Consider the following 21308-nt stretch of genomic DNA (forward strand, 5'->3'; position numbering starts at 1 on the left):
TCAGGGGAAATCAGATGCCGCATTTTTAGGAAACACCAGAAGAAGTAATAAATCCCTTCTGTTTCAATATATTGGTTTACAAAGCTATTCTTCTGTGCTAGGATGCTAGATGTCTCTGCAGCACTTTCAGCAATGCACAGACACTATTTTTTCACATGGTAGTGTTCTCAAAGAAATAATAATAACAAACAAACAAACAAAAAAGGTGCAGAATAAGCAGTCCTCCCCTTTAGATCATCAGCATTGCCCATACATTATATGCAGAACTTACATAATGCCTTGTGATGAACGTTTCAGTGGGCGCATTAGTACTGCCGTTCAGAGGAAGTTATTAACTCAAACACATGTGGTCAGACAGTTCCCAGCAGGGAAGGATTAAAATAATATCTTGAAGCAGTGGTTGGTCCTGCATTTTGCTAGCACAGAGAAGTGGACTCATAATGATTACACACGACAGGTAAGGAAATGTTATTGGCAGATGACCACAGATAATCAGAGGACTGCATATTCCAAACCAGCTTGTATAAAAAGGCAGAGTATTATTACTTGAAAATTACTCCTTTCTCATGGTAATCCATTCTTTAATTCATTCAGGCATCCGTAACAGTATGTTCAGTTAGTGTACCATTCTAGCCACCTCTGCAACACACCAGCTTGCCAGAGCAGCTGCCTGCTCCTCTTACCTTGTTCCTCACAAATGTTGGAGGAAAGTGAGAAGTTGACTGTGATGGGTGACTGGTCAGCATCACTATGCACAACAGGAGCTAGACACAAAGAAAGCAGAATGCAGTGCTTGGGAACACACGTGGAAAGGTAAGTCTGCTTTTAAAAACTAATATTAATTTCTTTTTTAAGAGGCGAGTATCACCTGGAGAATTGTAACAGGCTGTTTCCCGACATTAGGTTCAGCTCTGACACTCGCAGGATGAAATGCTTTAGATGCAAATGTTCTCCACTGGTGCAATCTGTTATGACTCTATCACTCACCTTGAAAGAGGAGACTAGAAATGCTTTGCTAAATGACTTGAAGCATTGCCCAGTTTCACCGGCTTTGTTCTTCTAAGTGTTTGTACCTCTTGCTTCAGCTGCAAAGCTATTTCATCACATCCTAAACCAATGCTTTGCAAAGAACTGCAGTATATCAAGTTATAAGCTGGAGCACATTGGCCTATCCAGCCAATAGTAGTCCTAACAGAAAGCACCTTTTTCCTTTTTTTGGCCAAACGTTCCAACACAGCCCACTCGTGCAGCAGCAGCACTGCATTACCTTCACTTTCTGGAGGTGTGTTTGATGCCGGCTCAGGATTTCTTTCTCTCTTTGTAGTGCAGGCTGGTAGAGTAAAGCCTTTTTTGCGTTGCTCTGTTCTGATGGCAGTGATTTCATGCTCCTTACGTTTGGATGCCAGAATACTATTCTTAACCTCCTCTGAGGCCTGGCTTCTCCTGGATCTCATGCTTTTGTATGATAGCATCTTCTGCTGCCGTTTACAGAAATCAGCCCCCTCAATGAGTTCCCTCCAGCTGCAGGTAAGCACATTTACAAGTTCTGGTGGAAATCCAGTCTGACACCTAGCCAGGAGCTGCAGCTTCTCCCCAAGTTCCTGTAACATGTTGGCAGATGCAGACTTATTCAACATGTTAAGTGGTGAGTCCTTGTCTGCCTGTGGGATCAGAGCACACTGGGAGACCTTTGGGTTTGAGTCCTCTGTAGTGGTTTTATACAGGGAATGACAAGATATTTGATGCAAAACTGGATCTTTTTCTTTTTGTGTATCATCATTTAAGAAACCATCTTCATGTCTTTCTGTATACTTCTCTGCACAGAAGGGATTCCTGCCTTCAGTCAGGCTGAGGAGTAAAACAGCTGGATAGTTCAGTGAGAGCAATACCAATTAAAGGACACACAGAACAGTTTTGCTGCCTCAGAACCACGTGGACAGGCTGGCAGTGCCCCTTTCACAGCTGAGACTGCACCACATTTCCTCCCAAGGACGCTCCTAGATCAAGCTCTGAAATACCTGCGCAGCGCAGCAGGAGACAATCTAGTGCAGCCATTGCCAAAACAGGGAACATCTGCACCAACAGTGCACACTTTGAACTGTGCCTGCTGAAATGCAGTCTTCAAGAGTCTTAGTTCAAGATTTGTATGTTAAATATATTAAACTCATGAAATGTTGACAGCAGAAATGAATATTAGGTAACATGCCTCAAGAAGCGAGGGGTCTGTGCACTACCTCCTTCCCACTTGTCTCCCTCTGCTCCCACTGCATGGCAGGGTGTCAGCTCTGATCATTCACTCCCCAGCTGTCCCATTCTGCCTTGACCACATCTACCTCAGGATTCATTTGTGCCTTTCCTGAAAAACTAGTTTACAGAAACTTGCCTGCTCCCACTACTACTGGCATGACACCATTACCTGGGAGAAAAGCTGATGGGATGAGGATTTGTAGTGAGCGTATGGCAATATGAGGACACTTCTGATATCTCCTTGTCACTCCCTTTCGTTCTAGCTTTCATCTACAACAAAACAAATGTTTCCAATTTAACACTGGAGGATGTGTGAGGGGGAAGAGGGAAGTAGAACAATGTCCTGGAAACGAAAGAAATCACCTGGTCAAAGAAATATATGGGTCCTGCCTCTGGCACTGCAGCTGTAAGTACTGGTTGCATTGCTCCCAAGATGAGAAAGGGCTGAAACACTCCAAGGGAAGATAGTTATGTCAGCAAGCTGTGAAAAAGAAACTGTTCATTCTTTTCACATTAACAGTGAAGCTCAGCCACCATTTTCTGTGTGAGATATTGAAAGTCTGCTTCAAAGATTACACAAAACACTACTGTACAAATAGGAATGCATTCACAAGTCAGGGGACTGAGTTATAGGAACTCAATTACAAAACTGAAAATCCAAGTGCCAGTTCTTGTTCTTTTAGGTTCATACTGCTCCAAAACATGAGACACAACCTACTGCTACTTTATAGGACAGATGTCCCAATTTGTATGTTACATGAAAAAGAAGACTGGTTTCGTATGACTCAGTGACTGTCATTAAATATGCTTTCACTCCTTTGTGACTCCTTCATGAATATTAAGAGAGGATTTCAAAGATACTGCTGGAGCAACCTCTGATTCTGTGCAACTTTCCATCATTCTCTACCAAAACAGCACAAAGGAATGTAATGTTGTAATGGAATACTGGTGGGAAGGTTCAGTTTCTGCCATACCACCAGTGTCCACCTCTGACATCCTGAGCCAACTCAATAAGGCAGGATGTGAAACTAACACATCAGTCTGGTTCAGAGGAAGTAGCTGCAATTCTCAGTGAGTTCTCAAGGTGTTCCTCAGAGATCCTTGGTGAAATCTGGCTGCTGGCTGGACATTGCTGTGCTAAGGGAATCATTATCAGGAGACAGCTGTCATCTCCACAGTCAATGCCATGGATGATGATGGCTGAGGAAGTACAACCCTCCTCTGTCTTCAGCAACCATTGAGTGGGGAGCAGCTTCCACAATTTATAAGATACATTTGCTTTCATAGAGTAGATATTTTTACTTGGACTAGATCCAGCCTTCAGGTCTGATATTAAATACTGTGTCAAAACGACTGACCCACCTATCTCAATGCATTTTTGGAGCTGAGTCAGGACTATGAGCTTTGGGCCTAAGCAAGGAAGAAGAGCTGAAGTGTTGTAAACACATAATTAATGGCATCATCTCCAGAAGTACAAACAGAAAAACAAATACAACCTCCTTCTGTTCAGATTCCTCTCTGATGCAGGCCGTGTCCTTCCTTCCTCCCTCCTCCTCCTATTTCCATGATGTACCTGCAGCTGTCAGAGACAACTTCCCCCCTCCACTCCATGCCATTTCCTCACACATACGCAGCTTGAAAACAGCAGCAACAACAACAAATTAAAACATAACCCACTCTGAAAGAAGCGTTTTCCTGAAGATCATAGCTTCTTCTGCCAGGAAAATGGTGCAATGGGAGCTGCTTCCTTGGAAGAAAAATAGTAGGAGGTGCGTCTCTGTTGTATTTCTGGACAGTGCCTTAAGTCCTGCTGCTTAGTTACTGTGTGTTTTGGACTGGCCCTTCCCTTAGCTCCCCAGCCAGTGCCTGCCTGCGTGAAGCACGTGGTTAGAAACAACCAACAGCCACTGTAAGAAAGTGAAAAAAATCAGTATCCTTCTCCAACTAAGGGCAGTTTTCACACATCACTTCTGCCTACTACCTGTTTGATGCTGTTTGGTAGGGTATGAAACGGGAAAATGTAGCATCCATTAATATAAAGCATAACAAATGTTGGGAACAGCTTACTGGCAGTAATGAACGGGCAAAGCTTTCTGAGCTGCTAAGGACATGCTACAAGATGTACGGTGCTCTCTGTTCTTCTGAGACCAGGTGCTCTCCCTGGCAGCCAGTGGGCATGGCGCTGATGGGCTGACGGTTAGACTGCGTGCTGGTCTTTTCCAACCTTCATGATTCTAAGATGGAGGCCTAAGGAGGTCCTCACTGGAAGCCAGGCAGGGCAAACGCAGACGTACCAAGCCAGGTGGCAGCCAGCTGCACACACTGCACAGCGTGATGCCTACTATTCTGTCAGCCCCAGAGGTGGATGCTGGTGGTGGTATGACAGTAGAGGCTGAACTACCAACATTCCACTCCAGCTGGCACCGTTACTTAACCGCTGCGCCCCCCACCCCCTCCCAACCGCGGTCCCACACGCTTCAAGCCCCGCGCGGGGCGGTGACAGGAGTCAGGCAGGAAGGCCGCCCCGCCCCGCGCTCCTCCCCGCCGCCGGCGCAGTCCTCCAGCCTTCCCGGCGTGCCCCGCGCTCGCCATAGAGCCGAGGCCCGGCCCCGCCGCTCTGCTCGCCCCGTGCGTGGAGGCGGCGCGGCCGCGGCGACATGGCGGGCGTGGGGCAGGCGGACGGCGAGGCGGAGAAGCACCTGAACGGCGAGCTGCCGCCGGAGCCCGAGGACAGGGACGGCGCGGCGGGGCCGGGCGCGGAGGATGGCGCCAAGAAGAAGCGCAAGAAGAAGAAGAAGGGCAAAGCGGGCCCCGCGGGTAAGGGCCGCCCGCTGGCGGGCCGGGTGCTTCGGGCCGGGGGGACCCGTGGGCTCGCCGGAGGGGCCGGGGGGTGCTGCGGCCGCTGGGCTCCGGGGACGGACGGAAGGAGGAAAGGAGGGAGCGAGGGTGCCGCGTTCCTCGTGCGCCCTGAGGGGAAAGGCGTCGGCATGGTGCTGGGAGAGCCGCCCGCGTGATGGTGGGGGCTGTGCGCGGGGAGCTGCGGCGTGTCGGGGCGCACGGCGGGCAGGGCGGCGCGGCGGGGCGGTGTCTGTACGCCCGCCTTATCGCTCGGGAGCAGCCCGAGATGTGCGCGGCCCTGCGGGCTCACGCGTTGGATCCGCTTACAAATAACCCGCTGGGTGTCCGTTGGGGTGTCTGTAGGATGGCTGTGGCGCGGTGTCTTCGTATAAAGGTTTGGGGGCTGTAAGTACTGACGTGGAGTTCCGCTTTTACTCTACGTCATGCTTTTATTTGACCAACAGGACAAGAAACAGATAAAGAAATGGAAGGTGCTGTCGATGATGTAGCAAAACAGTTGGATAAACAAGTGCTGGAAGAGAAGGACAAAGATGACGATGATGAAGGCAAGTTCATTCTTTCACTTGACACTTCCAGTCTGAACCCTCTCCTGGACTCCAAACATACAGAGCCCGGTGGTTTACATTTGTATATTTCTTGTATGTGAGGGTCTGTATGTCTTCTGCTTCAGCTGAGCTGTCAGGCATCCATAAATAAATGCATAAAAAAACCACCCTAGGATAACACCTTCGTTAAAGCTGCTTGTTTTCAGGGATCCTGTTACTGCAGAGAAATGCTAAGGCACACTTAAGTCATTGTCGTAAGTCATTTGTATTACTGTGGGCAGTATGAAGTTATGTGCCAGTTTCTCTCTCTTATTCTTGATTTAGAACAAAAAAAACCCAGAAGACTGTGAGGAAGTTCATTAATGAACATCTTAGAGTCCTTACCAGTGCCTGCGCATGCTGTGCGTAATGCTGATTTGTCATTAGAACTGACCTGGGGAGAGATGAATACGTAAGCAAGGTGAACACCTTGTGTGCTGCCAGTGCTGCACAGCTGTTCTAACCAAGTACCCTTGGAGTGTCCGGTACTAAAATCCAGATTGAATGTATCTTTTCTGTGATAGCATCAGCTAAAAATATATATATATATCATTTATTTTAATGAATTATGTTAAATGGAAATAGATCTTCTAAAAGTGGGATTCTCAAGTTGGTTGTTTAGTTTCCTTCTTGTGAATTAACCTTAAAAGTTGATTCAGCATCTTAAAATGTGCCGTATTGTTCTACTAAGAAGTTCTGTTAGTTTACCACTGAGGTAGGCTGTATTGAGGGGGCTAGTGAACATTTTGTACCATTAGAAGAATTCCAGATGAGCATGAGCAATGCTGTGTTCTTTTATGCTCTCTATACTATCATCTGTTAGCATTAAGGGTATTAGAAAGTATTCAAAACCAGAAAATGCAGAGCGATGCTGTCACTGAAGTAGTAAGCTTTCCGTTTTCCTCATATTAAATTCGGGTGTATTTTTAGAAAAAGAACAATATTATTTCACACACACAAAAAATATGCTGTGTTATGAGACAGCTCTGTGTTGTGCCTGTTCTGGTGCTCACCGTTTGCCATTGCAGTGTGTAATCTTAGAGGTGTCTCTTAAGTGTGATGCTGCATTTAGATAAAAAACAAGTAATGCTCCCCTTGCCCTTTTCATTTTAAGCCCAAAGGACGGTGACATCAGAAATAAGACTCTGCTTCTTGAAATCTGGGTGCAAATAGGAAATGCTTTTCAGATTTCTGTGGCAGTGGTAAAACGTACTGAGAGATAACGTTTATGTGTGGTAGTAAGTTATTAATATCTATACTACAATGGCATAAGGATGGGCTTCAGTTTCTCTAATATCTTTGGTTGCTTTTCTGGCTAAGCAAGCAGAAGACAAACGGATATTGGTCAGATGCAGTAGTAATGTTCCTGGCAGCACAGTTAGTCTGCAGCAATCTTCAAGGACGTGGAGGCACAGGCCCGGTTAGTTTTGCTTACAGATGACAAATTTCCTGTGCAGTGATGTACAAAAAAGCCCCAATAAGCAAATGGCAACAGTGATAACATTTAAGAAAGGAATGCTGTATTATTATTATTAGCAGTTTAAGGCTAAGGATTTGCAGGTACAGGAGGAAATAAATCTAAAACTAACTCTTAGAATTAACTGGAGTCGCATCTAAAATGTGACTCAAGGTCAAAAGAACTGTAGCAAAGGTACCACATCATAAAGAATTAATACGTGTGCTATTAAACGTTGTTAGCTGCCTATGAAACGCAGTGGGATGGAGATTCTGGTTGTCTGGTCTGCATTGTGGTTAAAAACTATTTATGCTTACACGTTTGGTTTTTTATTTTTTTAATAAGAAAATGTTTAATGATAAAACGAGCTGGGGATAGGCACAGCTCTACATTTGCCCCAGCTGCAAGATTACAACCATCACTGCCTGCAAGTACTTGAATGGCACTGACCATCACAAGAGAGCTGACATCTACTGACCAGGACAGCCGGTCAGTTTTGTTGTGTTTATTTTACTAAATAAGCAAATAGGAGTTTTGGTATGAATGTACTCAGATAGTAGTTGATTGATTGACCCTAGGAGTTCTCCTAATTTTACTTTTCACTTAGATAAAAATAAGTGTTGGATGTGTAGATGTGTAGAACTTTACCCTTGAGCTTATTTCAGAATGGTTACTTGAGGTTTAGTTAGATACTAAGCACATTAGGTAGTTACTGAGCATTAAATGCAGCCATAAGCCAAGTCCACAGGGTTATTATTGTTAACACCCGAGTGTGAATGTAATGTGGCTTGGTTAATTCCTGACATTGGCATACTGTGTTGTGTGAAAGTCTCCGAGAGGTGCATATCCCACAGTTAGTGCTTTCACTCAGTGCTTGTTGTGACTCTCTTCTCTTATCTGCAGACTGTTTTCCTTCTGACCTGTATGGTGTTATTTTTCCTTGTTACTGGCTTTTGTTGGTAGCATTTTACATCAGGTTCCTTCGGCTGAAGCATCAGAAGATGTGTTTGTAACGGTGGTGTTCCCAGCTTTTTGTTAGCTGTGTCTAACACAGTTCTCTCACGTGTCTTACCTCAACCCCAGGCAACTTTGGAGGTGGATGAAGAGGTGGTATTAAGAGTTCCCAAGAACTCTTTCCATGTCTGGTGGTAGATTTGAGTCATCAATTTTGGAAGAGTTTTCTTATATCTGTGTTTTATGTAAGGACTGAAAATGCTGATGGTTTGGTGGCAGCTTCTAACTGTCTTTATTTAATCTATTAAATTTTACTCTGAAAGAAATGTTTCCAGATTGCCCAGATGGTTTTATTGTCATTCAAAATTGGTTCTTGGTTTTACATTCATCCGAGCGCTTTGTTTCTCTGTAGATGGAGAGGGTGAAGGAGATGGAGCAGCAGGGAAAAAGAAGAAGAAGAAGAAAAAGAAGAAAGGACGTAGGTATCAAACAGAAATTGCAAGATAAACTGCGTAATTTTTTTGCTAAGCCTGTGCTGTTGTTGGCAGTTGAGACAGGTTTGGGTCTGTAGGCTGTTTGGCTCTTCTCTTCTCTGTAGTTATCCCCGAATGCCACTGTAAGTGTTGGCCAAATTAAGTAATATGAGGGTGCCATGATGTGAAATCTTCCAGGTAGAAGCCCAGGTTCTGAAAAGAAGATCTTATGTAGTGTGTGTTATTTAACTTTTGAGTTTGAAATCAGATACTTGGGATTTCTGGTTTGCCATGTATAACGCTTTTAATAATTGTACTCAACAGCCAAGGTTCAGACAGATCCACCTTCCATTCCGATATGCGAACTATTTCCCAGCAACATATACCCAAAGGGAGAAGAATGTCAATATCCACCAACTCAAGATGGGTAAGTATTTCAAGTGTAGAATACTATGCGGTTGAGCACATCCAGATGACAGTAAACTTTTGCTATGCAACTAGATGGACAAATTCAAAAGTGAGTTTTTCTTCTTTAAACTGAATCATCTAACAATTTACTGAATAAAAGTCTTCAGGCCAGAACTTCGGGGTCTTTTGTCTCTGATCCTTTGATTATGGCTTAGTCTCTATGAACAGAATTGCCCTGAGGTGGGGATCCTTGAGCCCAGTGGTCCAGCAGGATAAGAAGCAGACAGCTTGCAGAACTCTAGTATGAATTAGGACTGGCTGAAGGTTTGAAATGTAGTGAGATGAGAGTTATGTAGCATTTTATTTCTTGGATGACAGATGAATTTTATTTCATTCCTTCCTCCTTTCCTCCTTTCCTGCTTCTTATTGAAAGGATAAAACGCACCTTGAGGGAAGACAAGCTGTATAGAGATTATCATTAACTGACTGGGGGCATGGTTATGTGGCTGATTTTTCTTTCCCATCCCCTACACAGTGCTTCCATTATCTGTGATTTGATCCAAGTGAAAGTCAGTTCCCCGGTTAACAAGATTCTTCCTACATGTTAATGTTCCCCTAACCCCTCCCCAGTTAAATGAGATCCTTTGTATAACCCCCCACACCCCCCAGATGATCTGAATAGTGCAACGCTCAGTAGTTTTCTTCTTAGCTGTGAACTGTTACCGAGAGGATTTTTTTTCTAAGTGACTCCTGCCTGTCTTTCCACAGATCAGATGCTAACTTCAGGTTTGGAGTAGTAGAGAGCTGAAGCAGTACTGAGACGGATAGTAAAATGCTTCAAATCTGACTGTTTCAAGTTAGGACTGTTTTGTAGCTCATAAATGAAGACTGAAAATAAAGCTGAATCTTATTTGGGGGGGAAAAATGCCTCTAAAAAGAACATTGTTCACCTCTATTCTATGGTTTTCATAAACGTTTTCAAGTGTAAAGCGCTCATCTTTGTTGTGCAATGTAAAGAAGGAAGCTCTGTATGCAAGTGTCCTGTGGACATTTTGCTGGCCTCTTTAGTTTCTGTTTTAAAGATCTTAAAGGTGGTAACATACAGAGCGGTACATTTGCATGCTGCACGCTCCCTGCTCTCTTGTGGACTTCTATTCTTATATCACTAATTAACATTTTGTCATTAATGTTGTTTATTCCTTTTAATCGTTACCTTTGTGCTGTACCTCTTACATCTTCAGAAATGGGAAGGAATAAAAGTTCTTAAAATGTAACTTTTTTTTTTTTCCCTGAAACTATTGGAGTGAGCAAAGGAGAAGACTTACTAGTTACAGATGGTTTGTCCTTAGTTTTAATCTGAGTGTTTGATAGAGATAGTAAAAAGAGTAATAATAATTGTAGTCCCCAAATGAATCTGTGATTAGACTAAAGAGGAAAAGATAGAGAAGTCCAAGTGGCATCTTCTGTGCTTCGCTTCTCACTGTTTGCATGTAGATGTAGATATTATAACATACACTGTTGGTTGGTTTGTTTGCAGTTCTTAGTGACGCAGGAATTATGTGCTCTGCATTCAGGGCTTCCTTCTTTATATTGCTTAGCAAAGATGTGTGCTTTATGCTTGGAAATGTTCATGAAAACTGTAGAATAGAGGTGAACATTTCTAATAGAGGCACAGTCTCCAGTTTTCACTGGTGCAACTCTTTACAGGACTGTGCAATAAATTAATGCTAGTGGTCAAAGATATAAATCCTAGAGACTGTGAACCTGAGTGAAAAGGTGGGAACAAATGGCTCAGAAAAGATTATCCACCACCATATCCACTAGAAGATATAATGTTTGGTTGGGAGTCCTTTGGCTGGTTGGTAGTTGTTTAGTTTCCACCTCCTCTTTGCCATGTGTCCTATGGGCTTAGACCCAAGCAGGACCTCTGGTAGCTGCGTTCTTTGAACTCCCAGATGAAACCAGCACAGCTCTGGCAGCAGAACTCTTTGGGTCTGATAAGGTTCTTTGCAATGTAAAGACCTTTTCATCCCCTGATTGTCTTGCACAAAGTGACCGTGCACCAAAATAGAGTGAGAAGTTGTTCTGCCAGTTTGCTGGAGTTTGCACTGCAGTCCATTGCTGCTGATTGAGCACTGCCTGGACTCCTACCAGAGAGTGATACTTTCTGCATTCTGGAGCAGTGCACAGGGACCTGCAAGTCCCTCTCCCTGCATTTTTTTGCAGCCTGCCTTTCCTATCCTGTTGTGCTATGACTGCTGTAATTTGGCTCGTGATATTAGTTACGTTTCTGTGTATACATAGTTATTTCTTTTCCTGCAAGGTTATCACTTTTCACAGGTGCCAGTATGTGGTGCTGGTTGATTTTTATGGGCTTCTTTTATTCTGAGGTTTTATAAATGAGGATCTCTTCTGTTGCATGGAAATGGAAGCCTGACTGAATAACCAAACGCTGTGCAGTTTAGACAGAAGTTATCATTGCTGTTGTGGCTATACTTACCGTAACTTTTCATTATGCTTTATTTTGAAGGCGGACTGCAGCTTGGAGAATAACTAGCGAAGAGAAGAAAGCACTAGACCAAGCTAGCGAGGAGATCTGGAATGATTTTCGGGAGGCTGCGGAGGCACACAGACAAGTGAGGAAATACGTTATGAGCTGGATAAAACCCGGGATGACTATGATAGAAATCTGGTGAGGACACAGATCTTCTCAGAGACCTTTGCTATTGACGTTTCTTCTTTCTCCAATACAGGGAGGAATCTGGTCTTAATGTTGTGTGCTTAATTGGCAGTGTTAAGATTATTGTGTGGATTTGGGTTTTGAAATCCACAACCAGTATCCTCCTTATTTTCTTAGAATTTACTCCTATATCCTTAGTTTGTACAGCTTTACAGGGCCTGGAATGGTACTGATTTTCAAACAGCTTTCTGGTATATTCAGTTAATTTGAGCATGAGCTTGATTTTGGTCTTCTGTGCTCTTGCCACTCTTGCCTCTGAGTTAGGCAGCAGTGCTGAGAGAAGCAGTGATAGCAGCTATTCTGGAACTGTAAGTGAAATGCTATGGGGATAAGCCGTGTAGGTGCAGTCCGAGGCTGGAGTGGGTTAACAGACATGAAAATTGTATGGGTGTACGTGCAGTCCAGGGCAGGTAGATTTAATCTATACTTTGTCTTCCCTGACAAATGTTCTCCGTTGATAAGAAATAGCTGAATGAATTACTTAAAATAAATGTGGTCAAGGTCAAGTTTAAAGAAATAATTTGCCCAGACTGATTCTTTTAACACTTCCAACTGTTCCTTTCTCTATTCCTCAGTTTATCTGGAATGAATGCCTACAGTCCCAAGTGCTGCACAGCTCCAGAGCAGTTTAGTTACCAAAATCAGGTGCTTGCAGCCTGATATAACTGAGGACTGTGCTGACAAGAGTAAGGTAGAAAGAAAGCTTATCAGAGCCGAGCCCCTAAGGTAACTGTGAGGGTAAAGGAAAGAAATGATATGCCATCAGGGAAAGCGAAAGACAAACAGCTGCCTTAGTAATCATTATTCAGGCTGAGACAGATCTGTTGTGTTGAGTTACGTAGTTTGACTTGAGTTAAAAGCAGTAATTTTCTCAAAACACGACTTTTCTATGTAGAATACTTAGAGCTGTGGGGACTTACCTATTAAAATAAGCTCTTTTTCCAGACTGCTCTGAGTGAATAGCATTCTTAAATGAAATCAGAATATGCTGCACTGATGTGAACAGCAGTTTACATCATTCACTGCAACTACAGGGGTATGCACTGATAGACGTGCATCTGTAGTCTTCTGGTGGCTAAAAGCCTGAGAGTAGACAAAGACCAGGGACAAATGCTGGTCTGGAAAGGTGTTGTTTTATTGTAGTTAGTCCTTCAATTTAATATATGTATTGTCCTTCTTTAAATTGATGGTTTGTTGTTTTTTTTTTTTTGGTTTTTTTTTTTTTAAGTAAATGAGAGAACTACACTATTTGAACAATTACCTGGATATAACTTTGAGGAAAAAGAGTAAGGCATTTAATTTACCCAAGCTTTAGTTGTAACCTCTGTTACTCTAGAAGAACTGAGTTAAAAGTTACTTGTAAAAGAAGCATCTTTTCAATTTAGATTAAAAACAGCAAAGTGCTCCATTTTGCCCACTGAAGAGTAGAACTAACAACAGAGAGAAGTGGGGATAGTTGTCTTGTGCTTATTTTTCCAGTCTAGGGCCTCTCTCTAGTTAACATACAAGTGCCTAAAGATTTCACACGGATGCTGTTTTTCTTCTGAGATTTTGTTCTTGTTTAATGTATTTGAAGCCGTCATAAGAAAAATTAATGAAAACTGTTATGTTCTTTTTCTTTTCTCTCTGCCCTTCAGTGAGAAACTGGAAGACTGCTCACGTAAGCTGATAAAGGAAAATGGTTTAAATGCAGGTCTTGCATTTCCTACTGGGTGCTCTCTGAATAACTGTGCTGCCCACTACACTCCCAATGCCGGAGATCCAACAGTGCTGCAATATGATGATATTTGCAAAATAGATTTTGGGACGCATATTAGTGGTTAGTTTTCATTTATGAATTACGATTTTGAAAGCACATTTCAGTGCAGAGACTTTAAAGCTAAGTGACTTCTGTTGCTTTCAGGTCGTATTATTGACTGTGCTTTTACAGTCACGTTCAATCCGAAGTATGACAGACTATTAGAAGCTGTAAAGGATGCCACTAATACAGGAATAAAGGTAACAGTCATTTTGCCAATCATCTACCAAGTTTTTTACAGTAAGCTTTGCAAACATTTTCCGCTTGTATTTACACTTTATTTTCAGTGTGCTGGAATAGATGTACGTCTCTGTGATGTGGGGGAGGCCATACAAGAAGTTATGGAGTCTTATGAAGTCGAAATTGATGGCAAAACATACCAAGGCAAGTCCTTATGTGAAAATGATGATTCTCAGAATACATATAATTCTATACATATAATAGTATTGTATTGAAAAGACTTCTGTAGTAGAAGTGTGGCATGAGTAGCACAACACACATAAATATACTCTTGTCTGGCTTGCTGCACTCTGAAGGAACCCTCTTTGCTTGTCCTGCCAAGTAGCATATTTTTAATAGATGAGATGAAGGATGAGAAACTGTTTCAAAATGTACAGGTAATTTGATACCTGCTGTTTGGCTCCATTAATAGAGTTTGTCATTGTTGAAGTTGCTAGTCTTTGATAATGTTGTATTTGTAGAATTCACATCTATGTCACTTGGTTGGAATTTATACAGAGTGAATGGATAATTCTATTCTATCCCTATGCAATACGATGGATCTCTGCTGTGCTTCTTGTATGGACTAATAGAACAAATTGCACTTGGTTAGGAGATTGCCTGTAATATTAATGTTTTCTTTCAAAAGTGAAACCAATTCGCAATTTGAATGGACACTCAATCGGACCATACAGGATACATGCTGGAAAAACTGTGCCCATTGTGAAAGGAGGAGAAGCCACAAGAATGGAGGTAAGTGGAGTTCTGAAGGCTTTTCTTTATGTCTCAGAAGGAATAACCGTCCTGTATAGTCCTAATGTGTAGTATTAATGATCCTAGTGGATAATAACTGGAGAAAAACTTCATACTTAGTGATAACTTTTGAGACTTCATCTTGGTGTCAATTAAGAGGGAAAAAAAAAAGAAAAAAATACATCCTTAATGTTGCTTTTGCATATTTGTTTCTCAATGTACATTCATTGCTAAATGGTGTATTGGAATGTTGTGCCCAAGAGGGGGAAAAAGACAGGAAGTGAGATTTTGGGATAACCTTGAGGGACCACAGAGGCTTCACTGAAGATGTTAAGACTTGTGGGTCCTTTGCATTTTCCTTGCTCTGTTGATTTTTGGCAACTATTTCTGTCTTGTTGTAGCTGTGGAAGACTTTGTAAACAGGGTTGTCTAGGGTAGAATCATAGAATGGTTTGGATTGGAAGGGACCTTTAAGGTCATGTAGTTCCAACCCCCTACTACAGGCAGGGACACCTCCCTCTATACCAGGTTGCTCAAAGCGCCCCATCCAGCCTGGCCTTGCATGCTTCTGGTGAGGGAGCATCCACAACTGCACTTGGCAACCTGTTCCAGTGTCTCATCATCCTCATAGTAAAGCATTTCTTCTTTGTATCTAGTCTAAATCTACCCTCTTGAAAAGCTTCCAGTGTGATGTTCCTTGCAGATGCAAAATAAGAGAGCATGTTTTTAATGTGAGGATGGATGGAAGGTGTTGTTTGAATAGGATTTTGGGTCAAGAGATGAGGAAAAGAAATAGCTCTCTGTGATGCAGCAAACTGTATCTGTCACAACAAAGACAGTATTGAAATACATAACTCGGATTTATCCACCATTTTGATGTAAGTTTGTGTTCTAACAAGATAAGAAGACTTAATTAATAGATTGGTAATGCAATAAGAAGCTTTCAGTTTAGTTCTGAGCCTGACTCATGATAAGCAGTAATCACTAGTAAGCTTGTCAGAGGGAATAAGACTTTTAAGAGCTGAATAGAAAGAGATATGGGCTGAACGGTGTTATTTTTAGAGGTAAGTCTCACTCTCGTCATCCAGAAGTTACGGTTATTGGTCACTTTAATGATGTGAGCAAAAAAATCCACAATTTTATCTTGTCTCTTAGAGTACTGAGGATAGAGTGTTGGGAAAGCAAGGAGGAAGAGGCCCTTGTTTGTGCTGTGCCCTTCGTGTTATAGCTTTGTCAATGTCTTGTATGTATTATTGATCCATCATCAGTGTATTACTGGTGTAAAACTTACTTAGGGGTTCGAGAGCTTTGAGACTGTTGTAATTGAACATTGAGGCCCTGGGGAGAAGGCTCTTTTAATTTGTAGAGTTTCTAGAGGTTACTTAGGACACAACCTTGCACCATTAAAGACAGTACGTTTTGCCATGAAAAATGTGGAACGTAGCCAGGCTCTTACTGTACTGTGCTAAGTATAGCAGCAAACTGCAACCTCGTGAGCTCTTTGTGACAGAGGAGTGCAGCCTCTGACTATCTTCATTCTGAAAAAGCGGGTGGGAATTTTGGTGGTGACATTTTGTATGTGGGTTGGTTTTCTGCCTTTTTTTTTCTTTTATTAGAGCAGCTGAATGTTCAGTGACATCTCTGAGAGTCTGTCCTTGGATTGAAGCCTGTCTTACTGTTTTTCATATGATTTCTTATTGTCGAGTTGTGGGTTTTCTTTCCAAGTAGTCTGATAAACTGAAAGACCCAGTTCCTGTTGCCAGTATTTGATGCCCTTTCCTGTGTAAGCCCCACTCACAGCCCTACAATCAGGGATATGTGAACATGCTTGGCAGGAATCAGTTTCTTGAATGGCATTTCAGAACACTCTTGGCCAGAACTGCAGTGATTTGTCGATAGAGATCGCCTTCATGTCTTGAAGAAGCTAATTTGTTGGAGTGGAAATGAGCAGGTGAAGGCTTACACTTGCATCTGTTCACAGAAAATCTTTGCAGGAGTTGGGCAGCAAGTTGTTCAGTGCAGTAAGTCTTTGTGATCAGCACTACCTGCTCTGTCTATACAGTACATTTCCTGGAGGACTTCCCTGCTAATAAGAACAGAGAATTACTTTCACCCAACAAATGTTTCACAGTAGGATGTCCTTTCTTAGCTGTTGTAGGTGTGCGCTTTGGCGACATTCAACTGCAGTGACTTTGACAAACTGACTAGAAACATGCTGATGTTTATGCATGAAAGAAATAGAATTGTATTAATAGAAGTAGCTGATTATTGAGATGTCTGTGAATTCACTGCGTGGAATCTCCATACTGAATTCTTCCTCTGGTTTGATGATTTGAGTTTATTTCCATCGGATTGCTTCTGTTCATCGGTTATATGGAGATGATGCCATCAGAGTGGCTTGGTGTCATTTACTTTCATGTTGTAACACACTATCTTTTTTTCTCCTGTCTTTTTAGGAAGGTGAAGTGTATGCTATAGAAACCTTTGGTAGCACAGGAAAAGGCGTTGTTCACGATGATATGGAGTGTTCTCATTATATGAAGAACTTTGATGTGGGACACGTGCCAATAAGGTTGGGCTGTTGTTCACTGTACTACCCTCTCTGGATTCAGATTTTGTATGATGCAGCTTCTTTCATTTGATAATAATGCTGTCAAAGGTGGTGTGTTATGAAATGTGCTCTGAAACGAGCATCTGTGCTCTGATTGTACATCTGAAACAGCATGGAGCTATTCCAGAGTGTCTGGAAATGCAGAAAATACACGATCATTGGTGGTTTTGATCGCTATAATGACATGCAGACGTTGTTGGTCTCTTAGTCTCTATATAAAATGCATAGATTAATTAGTAATAATAATAACAAACAGCGTCTGCGTTAGGGTTGTGTGCCATAATCCTTGTCTCAGTGTTGTTCCCAGAATATATCTGTTATTCAGGGTCACTTGTTTGTATGTGAAAATATCGTGTGGTTTTTAAGTTCCAGTACGGTAGGTTTCTGAGATTTGTTCCATCTCCATGAAACAAACTAGTAATAGGAAAAAGAGAGAGAGGGAGTGTGGACATACTTAAAATAAGGGCTGGAGGAAGAATTCCCGCCATTGCATTTCATTTGGCTTCAGTAGTTAGATGGCGATATGCTCATGCCGTAACTTCCTCCGTTGGAAGGAACTGGGAGGTGTTTGGAGCATTCAGGCTTATTTGGAAGGATGTCTTTCTGCAGCAGGAAGAGAAACTTTCCCACGTGAATACAAGATCTGATGGGTGTGGAAAGGCTTAGCGGTCTGAAAATACTTTGAAATCGGAGCCTTTATTGAATGACTTGTTTTTATTTGTGTAGTGAATGCTTGCTGGTGATGCCTCTGTCTGAAGTGCGTTCTTCTTCCTTCCCTTAGGCTTCCGAGGGCAAAACACTTGCTAAACGTCATCAATGAAAACTTTGGTACTCTTGCCTTCTGCCGCAGATGGCTGGATCGCCTGGGGGAGAGCAAATACCTGATGGCATTGAAGAACCTCTGCGACCTGGGCATCGTGGATCCCTATCCTCCCCTGTGCGACATTAAAGGCTCGTACACGGCACAGTTTGAGCACACCATACTGCTGCGCCCCACGTGCAAAGAGGTTGTCAGCCGAGGCGATGACTACTAAACTCAAAGCCACCTCAGCACCTTGATACACTAGGCTTTGTTGGAACATACTATACCAGAATTAATTTGCAACCTATTGTCTGTTTTAACAGTGGACTGATGTAATACTTTCCGTATTTGGAAAGGAAGTAATTTAATCAAAGGCAAGTCTTCTAATGTAACTAACCAAGGAAAAAAGCTTTCAGGCCTTTAGAAATATTTCAAAAGTTACTTATTTTTTTCTGTTCAGGGACATACGTGCTCTAAAGCTCCGTTTTAGTTTGGAATGAGTTATACATTTTGTTTGGAACATTTATGGGGAAAAAAAAAGATGCTTTTCAGATATTTATATTACCATATTCCTACTTGAATGCTTTGAATGACTACACCTGATTTCTGCGCCTAAGTCCTCTATGATATTGCCTTTTAAACTTCCTGATATCCATTTTGTAAGAAAAAAGAAAAGAAAAATAAAGACAAATTTTCAGATCTAAAATATATATATAAATATATACTTTTTAGAAGTCTGGTTACAGTTCTGGTCAGGAGTCTGCTGGGAAACCGCTCTATTAAATATTTTACAAACTCGACTTGCCATTTCTTGTCTTGAAACTGGACCTGCCTCAGCCTTAGTGCAAAACCCTGCTGTGGTGGCAAAGCTCTGGTAGCAGTGGGGGCCAAAGGACTGGCCTTGCTGAAAAGAGATCTTGCTGCAGCAGTGGGGGAAGGACCCAGTGCTGGCCAAAGCTGAGCTTGATGAGAGATGCTGGTTGTACTGCCAGGATAGCAATTAAAAGCTAAAATGCTGTGTAGCAGCTGTGAGAGTGAGAAAATGTGGGAGAAAGCCTCATGGCTGCCAGGCTCAGCAAAGGAAGAGATTCTCCAGGTGTCAGAGCAGGAAATCGGTGCAGCTGAGGATCATGGTGATGCAGACTGTCCCCATGTAGCACAATGAAGACAGCAGAGGATCAGCAGATCTGTACCTGCAGTCAGAAGGAGGAGCCCATGTTGGAGCAGGTGGATGTGGCCTGAAGGAAGCTGCAGCCTGTGGAGCTCTGCAGCAGCAGGTTGGCTGGTAGCTACTATGGCCGCTGGGGGACCCACGCTGGAGCAGTGCTTGAGAATTACAGCCTGTGGGAAGTCAGTGTAGGAGCAGTTATAAATGACAGCATGCCGTGGAAGTCACCCCACACAGGATCAGGAGGGTATGAGGAAGGAGTGGCAGAGGTAAGGTGTTGTGAGCTGACAGAAGCTCTAATCTGTGCCCCTGTGCTAGTTGAGGCAGGAGGCAAGAGAATGGAGACTGAAGTTAAGCCTGGGGGGGAAGTGTTTGCAGTTTGTTTCTAGTTCTTCTAGTTTTCATCTCCCTGAAGATGAGTTTGCCTGTGACTGTAACAGAGTGGAGCTCCCTGTCCTTATCTCAACCTACAAGTGGTCTCGGTATTTTCCTGTGCCTTGCTGAAGGAGGGGAGTGAGTGTCACTTGATGTGCACCTGCTGGGTGCCCAGGGCCGGAGTTCTGCAGCTGTTGATCAAGTAGCGGCGTCAGTGCTGTTACACGGGCTGATGGGTCATCACCGTGCTGCAGGACAGAATTGAACAGCAGTAGAGATAGGTGATACGGTTTAGTTTTGAGCGTGCTAATCTTCACTTTTGACTTTGTCTGTATTGGAATATGTCAGGTGATTCATGTGGGTTCTGTTGCTGTTACCTGCAGTATGCAGCTTCACAATGAAGTCAACCTGTGACTATTATTTTCTACCTCGTATTCTTTGCCCTTCTGCTCGGTGTGAAATTGCTTCTGTGTGTTTCCCAGTCCCCTTACAGCATGTGTTAGGTTGGACAGGCTGTGGGTATAATGAAAATGTGGTGTTGGCTTTTTTTCCAGCTGCTGTAAGATTTCTCCTACTAACCTGGAATATTTGGTGTCTCCTTCACATGCTGAACAGCTGGGGAATTTCAATGGTAAAGTTGAATTAAACCCCACGGGTCAGGCCTAGGTCACAGTGCATCTTCCAGCACTGTATATTCACCTAATGACTGGCGTATCCATTTATTCCATTCTTACTGCTAACAAAAATGACAGCTGCTTTAACAGATCAGTAACGGTGTCTTATGTGAGTCTGTTCAGGAAATGGGGAGCTGCTCCTTTGGAGCGATAGCCTTTATTTATTTAGAGCTCCTATTTAAGAGTATCATTTCTTTCCTCCTTTGCCTTTTGGTAAAAGCTGCACTTCTTTAAAGCCCTGATATGTGAATGATGCGAAGAGGGGGAGCAGTGTCGTGTGCTGCCTGCATCGTAGATTTAAAAGCCTGGGTTTAATTTTTATCTTGTATGTTGTCTAAGACTCGCCATAATCTGTAGACATGGATGAAACAGGATCCTGACACGTGCCTTTCTGCTGTCGCCATTTGGGAGTACTGGCATCCCAGCAGTGAACTGGAAGCGACGTGAGCAGTTTGTGTGCTCCTGACTCCCAAACAAACAGAAGCCAGGTGTATGTGCTTGTACACTGCGGTGTGACAACTGGCACTGGAAGGAGCTGTGCTGAACAGGGTTGCAGGATATTGGAGCTGGTGCTGTCTATATTTGTGCTAACAGGACCAGCTTGTTGATGTGCTTTTTGGCTCTATAACTGGATCCTGGTGGAGTGCGGTGTTTCCAGCTCACTGTGTTTTTGAGCTTGGTTACTGCACGTGCTGCTTAAAAGGGGGAATCCAAACACACTTCAATTCTCAGCCACTTGCCCACTATTGCCAGATTTCCTCTAGTCTCCAGCCGTGCTCAGTGATTTGTGTCTGTCTCATAATGTAGCAGGAAGATTCAGGCTAGCAGAATCACTTTGAACTCTGATCAGCTCTTGTAGCTTCTTGGGTGTTCGTACCTGCAGGCCATTTGCTATTCCCATGGGTAAGCTGATGACTGTGTGTAACTAATTCAAACATCACCCAGGTTAGTTTGTTTCCATTCACTTCAAGTTTGCCTGGATGCTTCCTGTGCTGCTGAGCAAGCTGTACATACACAGGTAGGAGGTGAAAGTGAACTCCTTTCTCCTTGTGCCCCATACCAGTTGCATTCCTCTGCTGCTTTCACGATGCTCAGGCTGCCTTTCCTTTTGCTGGCTGCAATTACAAAGCCCTGGCCACGCTGTCTGATAACCGGACCATACTGGGTGGTCTCTTGATGAAACCAAA

General features: G+C 43.0%; 1 protein-coding gene across 1 annotated transcript; it reads left to right on the top strand.

The window, feature by feature from the left end:
- The first annotated feature begins 4799 nt into the window (after positions 1-4799).
- On the top strand, positions 4800-18704 carry METAP2 (methionyl aminopeptidase 2). The gene is made up of 11 exons (XM_072332838.1): positions 4800-5064; positions 5550-5651; positions 8513-8578; positions 8898-9000; positions 11512-11673; positions 13359-13540; positions 13625-13719; positions 13807-13903; positions 14388-14491; positions 16948-17063; positions 17884-18704. Exons 1-11 carry the CDS (start codon positions 4905-4907, stop codon positions 18134-18136), a joined length of 1440 nt encoding a protein of 479 aa, XP_072188939.1. The 5' UTR covers positions 4800-4904; the 3' UTR covers positions 18137-18704.
- Positions 18705-21308: the final 2604 nt, after the last annotated feature.

Source organism: Excalfactoria chinensis, chromosome 1 (genome assembly GCF_039878825.1).
Source record: "Excalfactoria chinensis isolate bCotChi1 chromosome 1, bCotChi1.hap2, whole genome shotgun sequence".
Taxonomy (NCBI): domain Eukaryota; kingdom Metazoa; phylum Chordata; class Aves; order Galliformes; family Phasianidae; genus Excalfactoria; species Excalfactoria chinensis.

Coding starts and splice junctions, on each gene's coding strand:
- METAP2 (XM_072332838.1), top strand. CDS start 4,905: ATGGCGGGCGTGGGGCAGGCGGACGGCGAGGCGGAGAAGCACCTGAAC. Junction 5,065..5,549: donor GGGCAAAGCGGGCCCCGCGG/GTAAGGGCCGCC, acceptor TTTGACCAACAG/GACAAGAAACAGATAAAGAA. Junction 5,652..8,512: donor CAAAGATGACGATGATGAAG/GCAAGTTCATTC, acceptor GTTTCTCTGTAG/ATGGAGAGGGTGAAGGAGAT.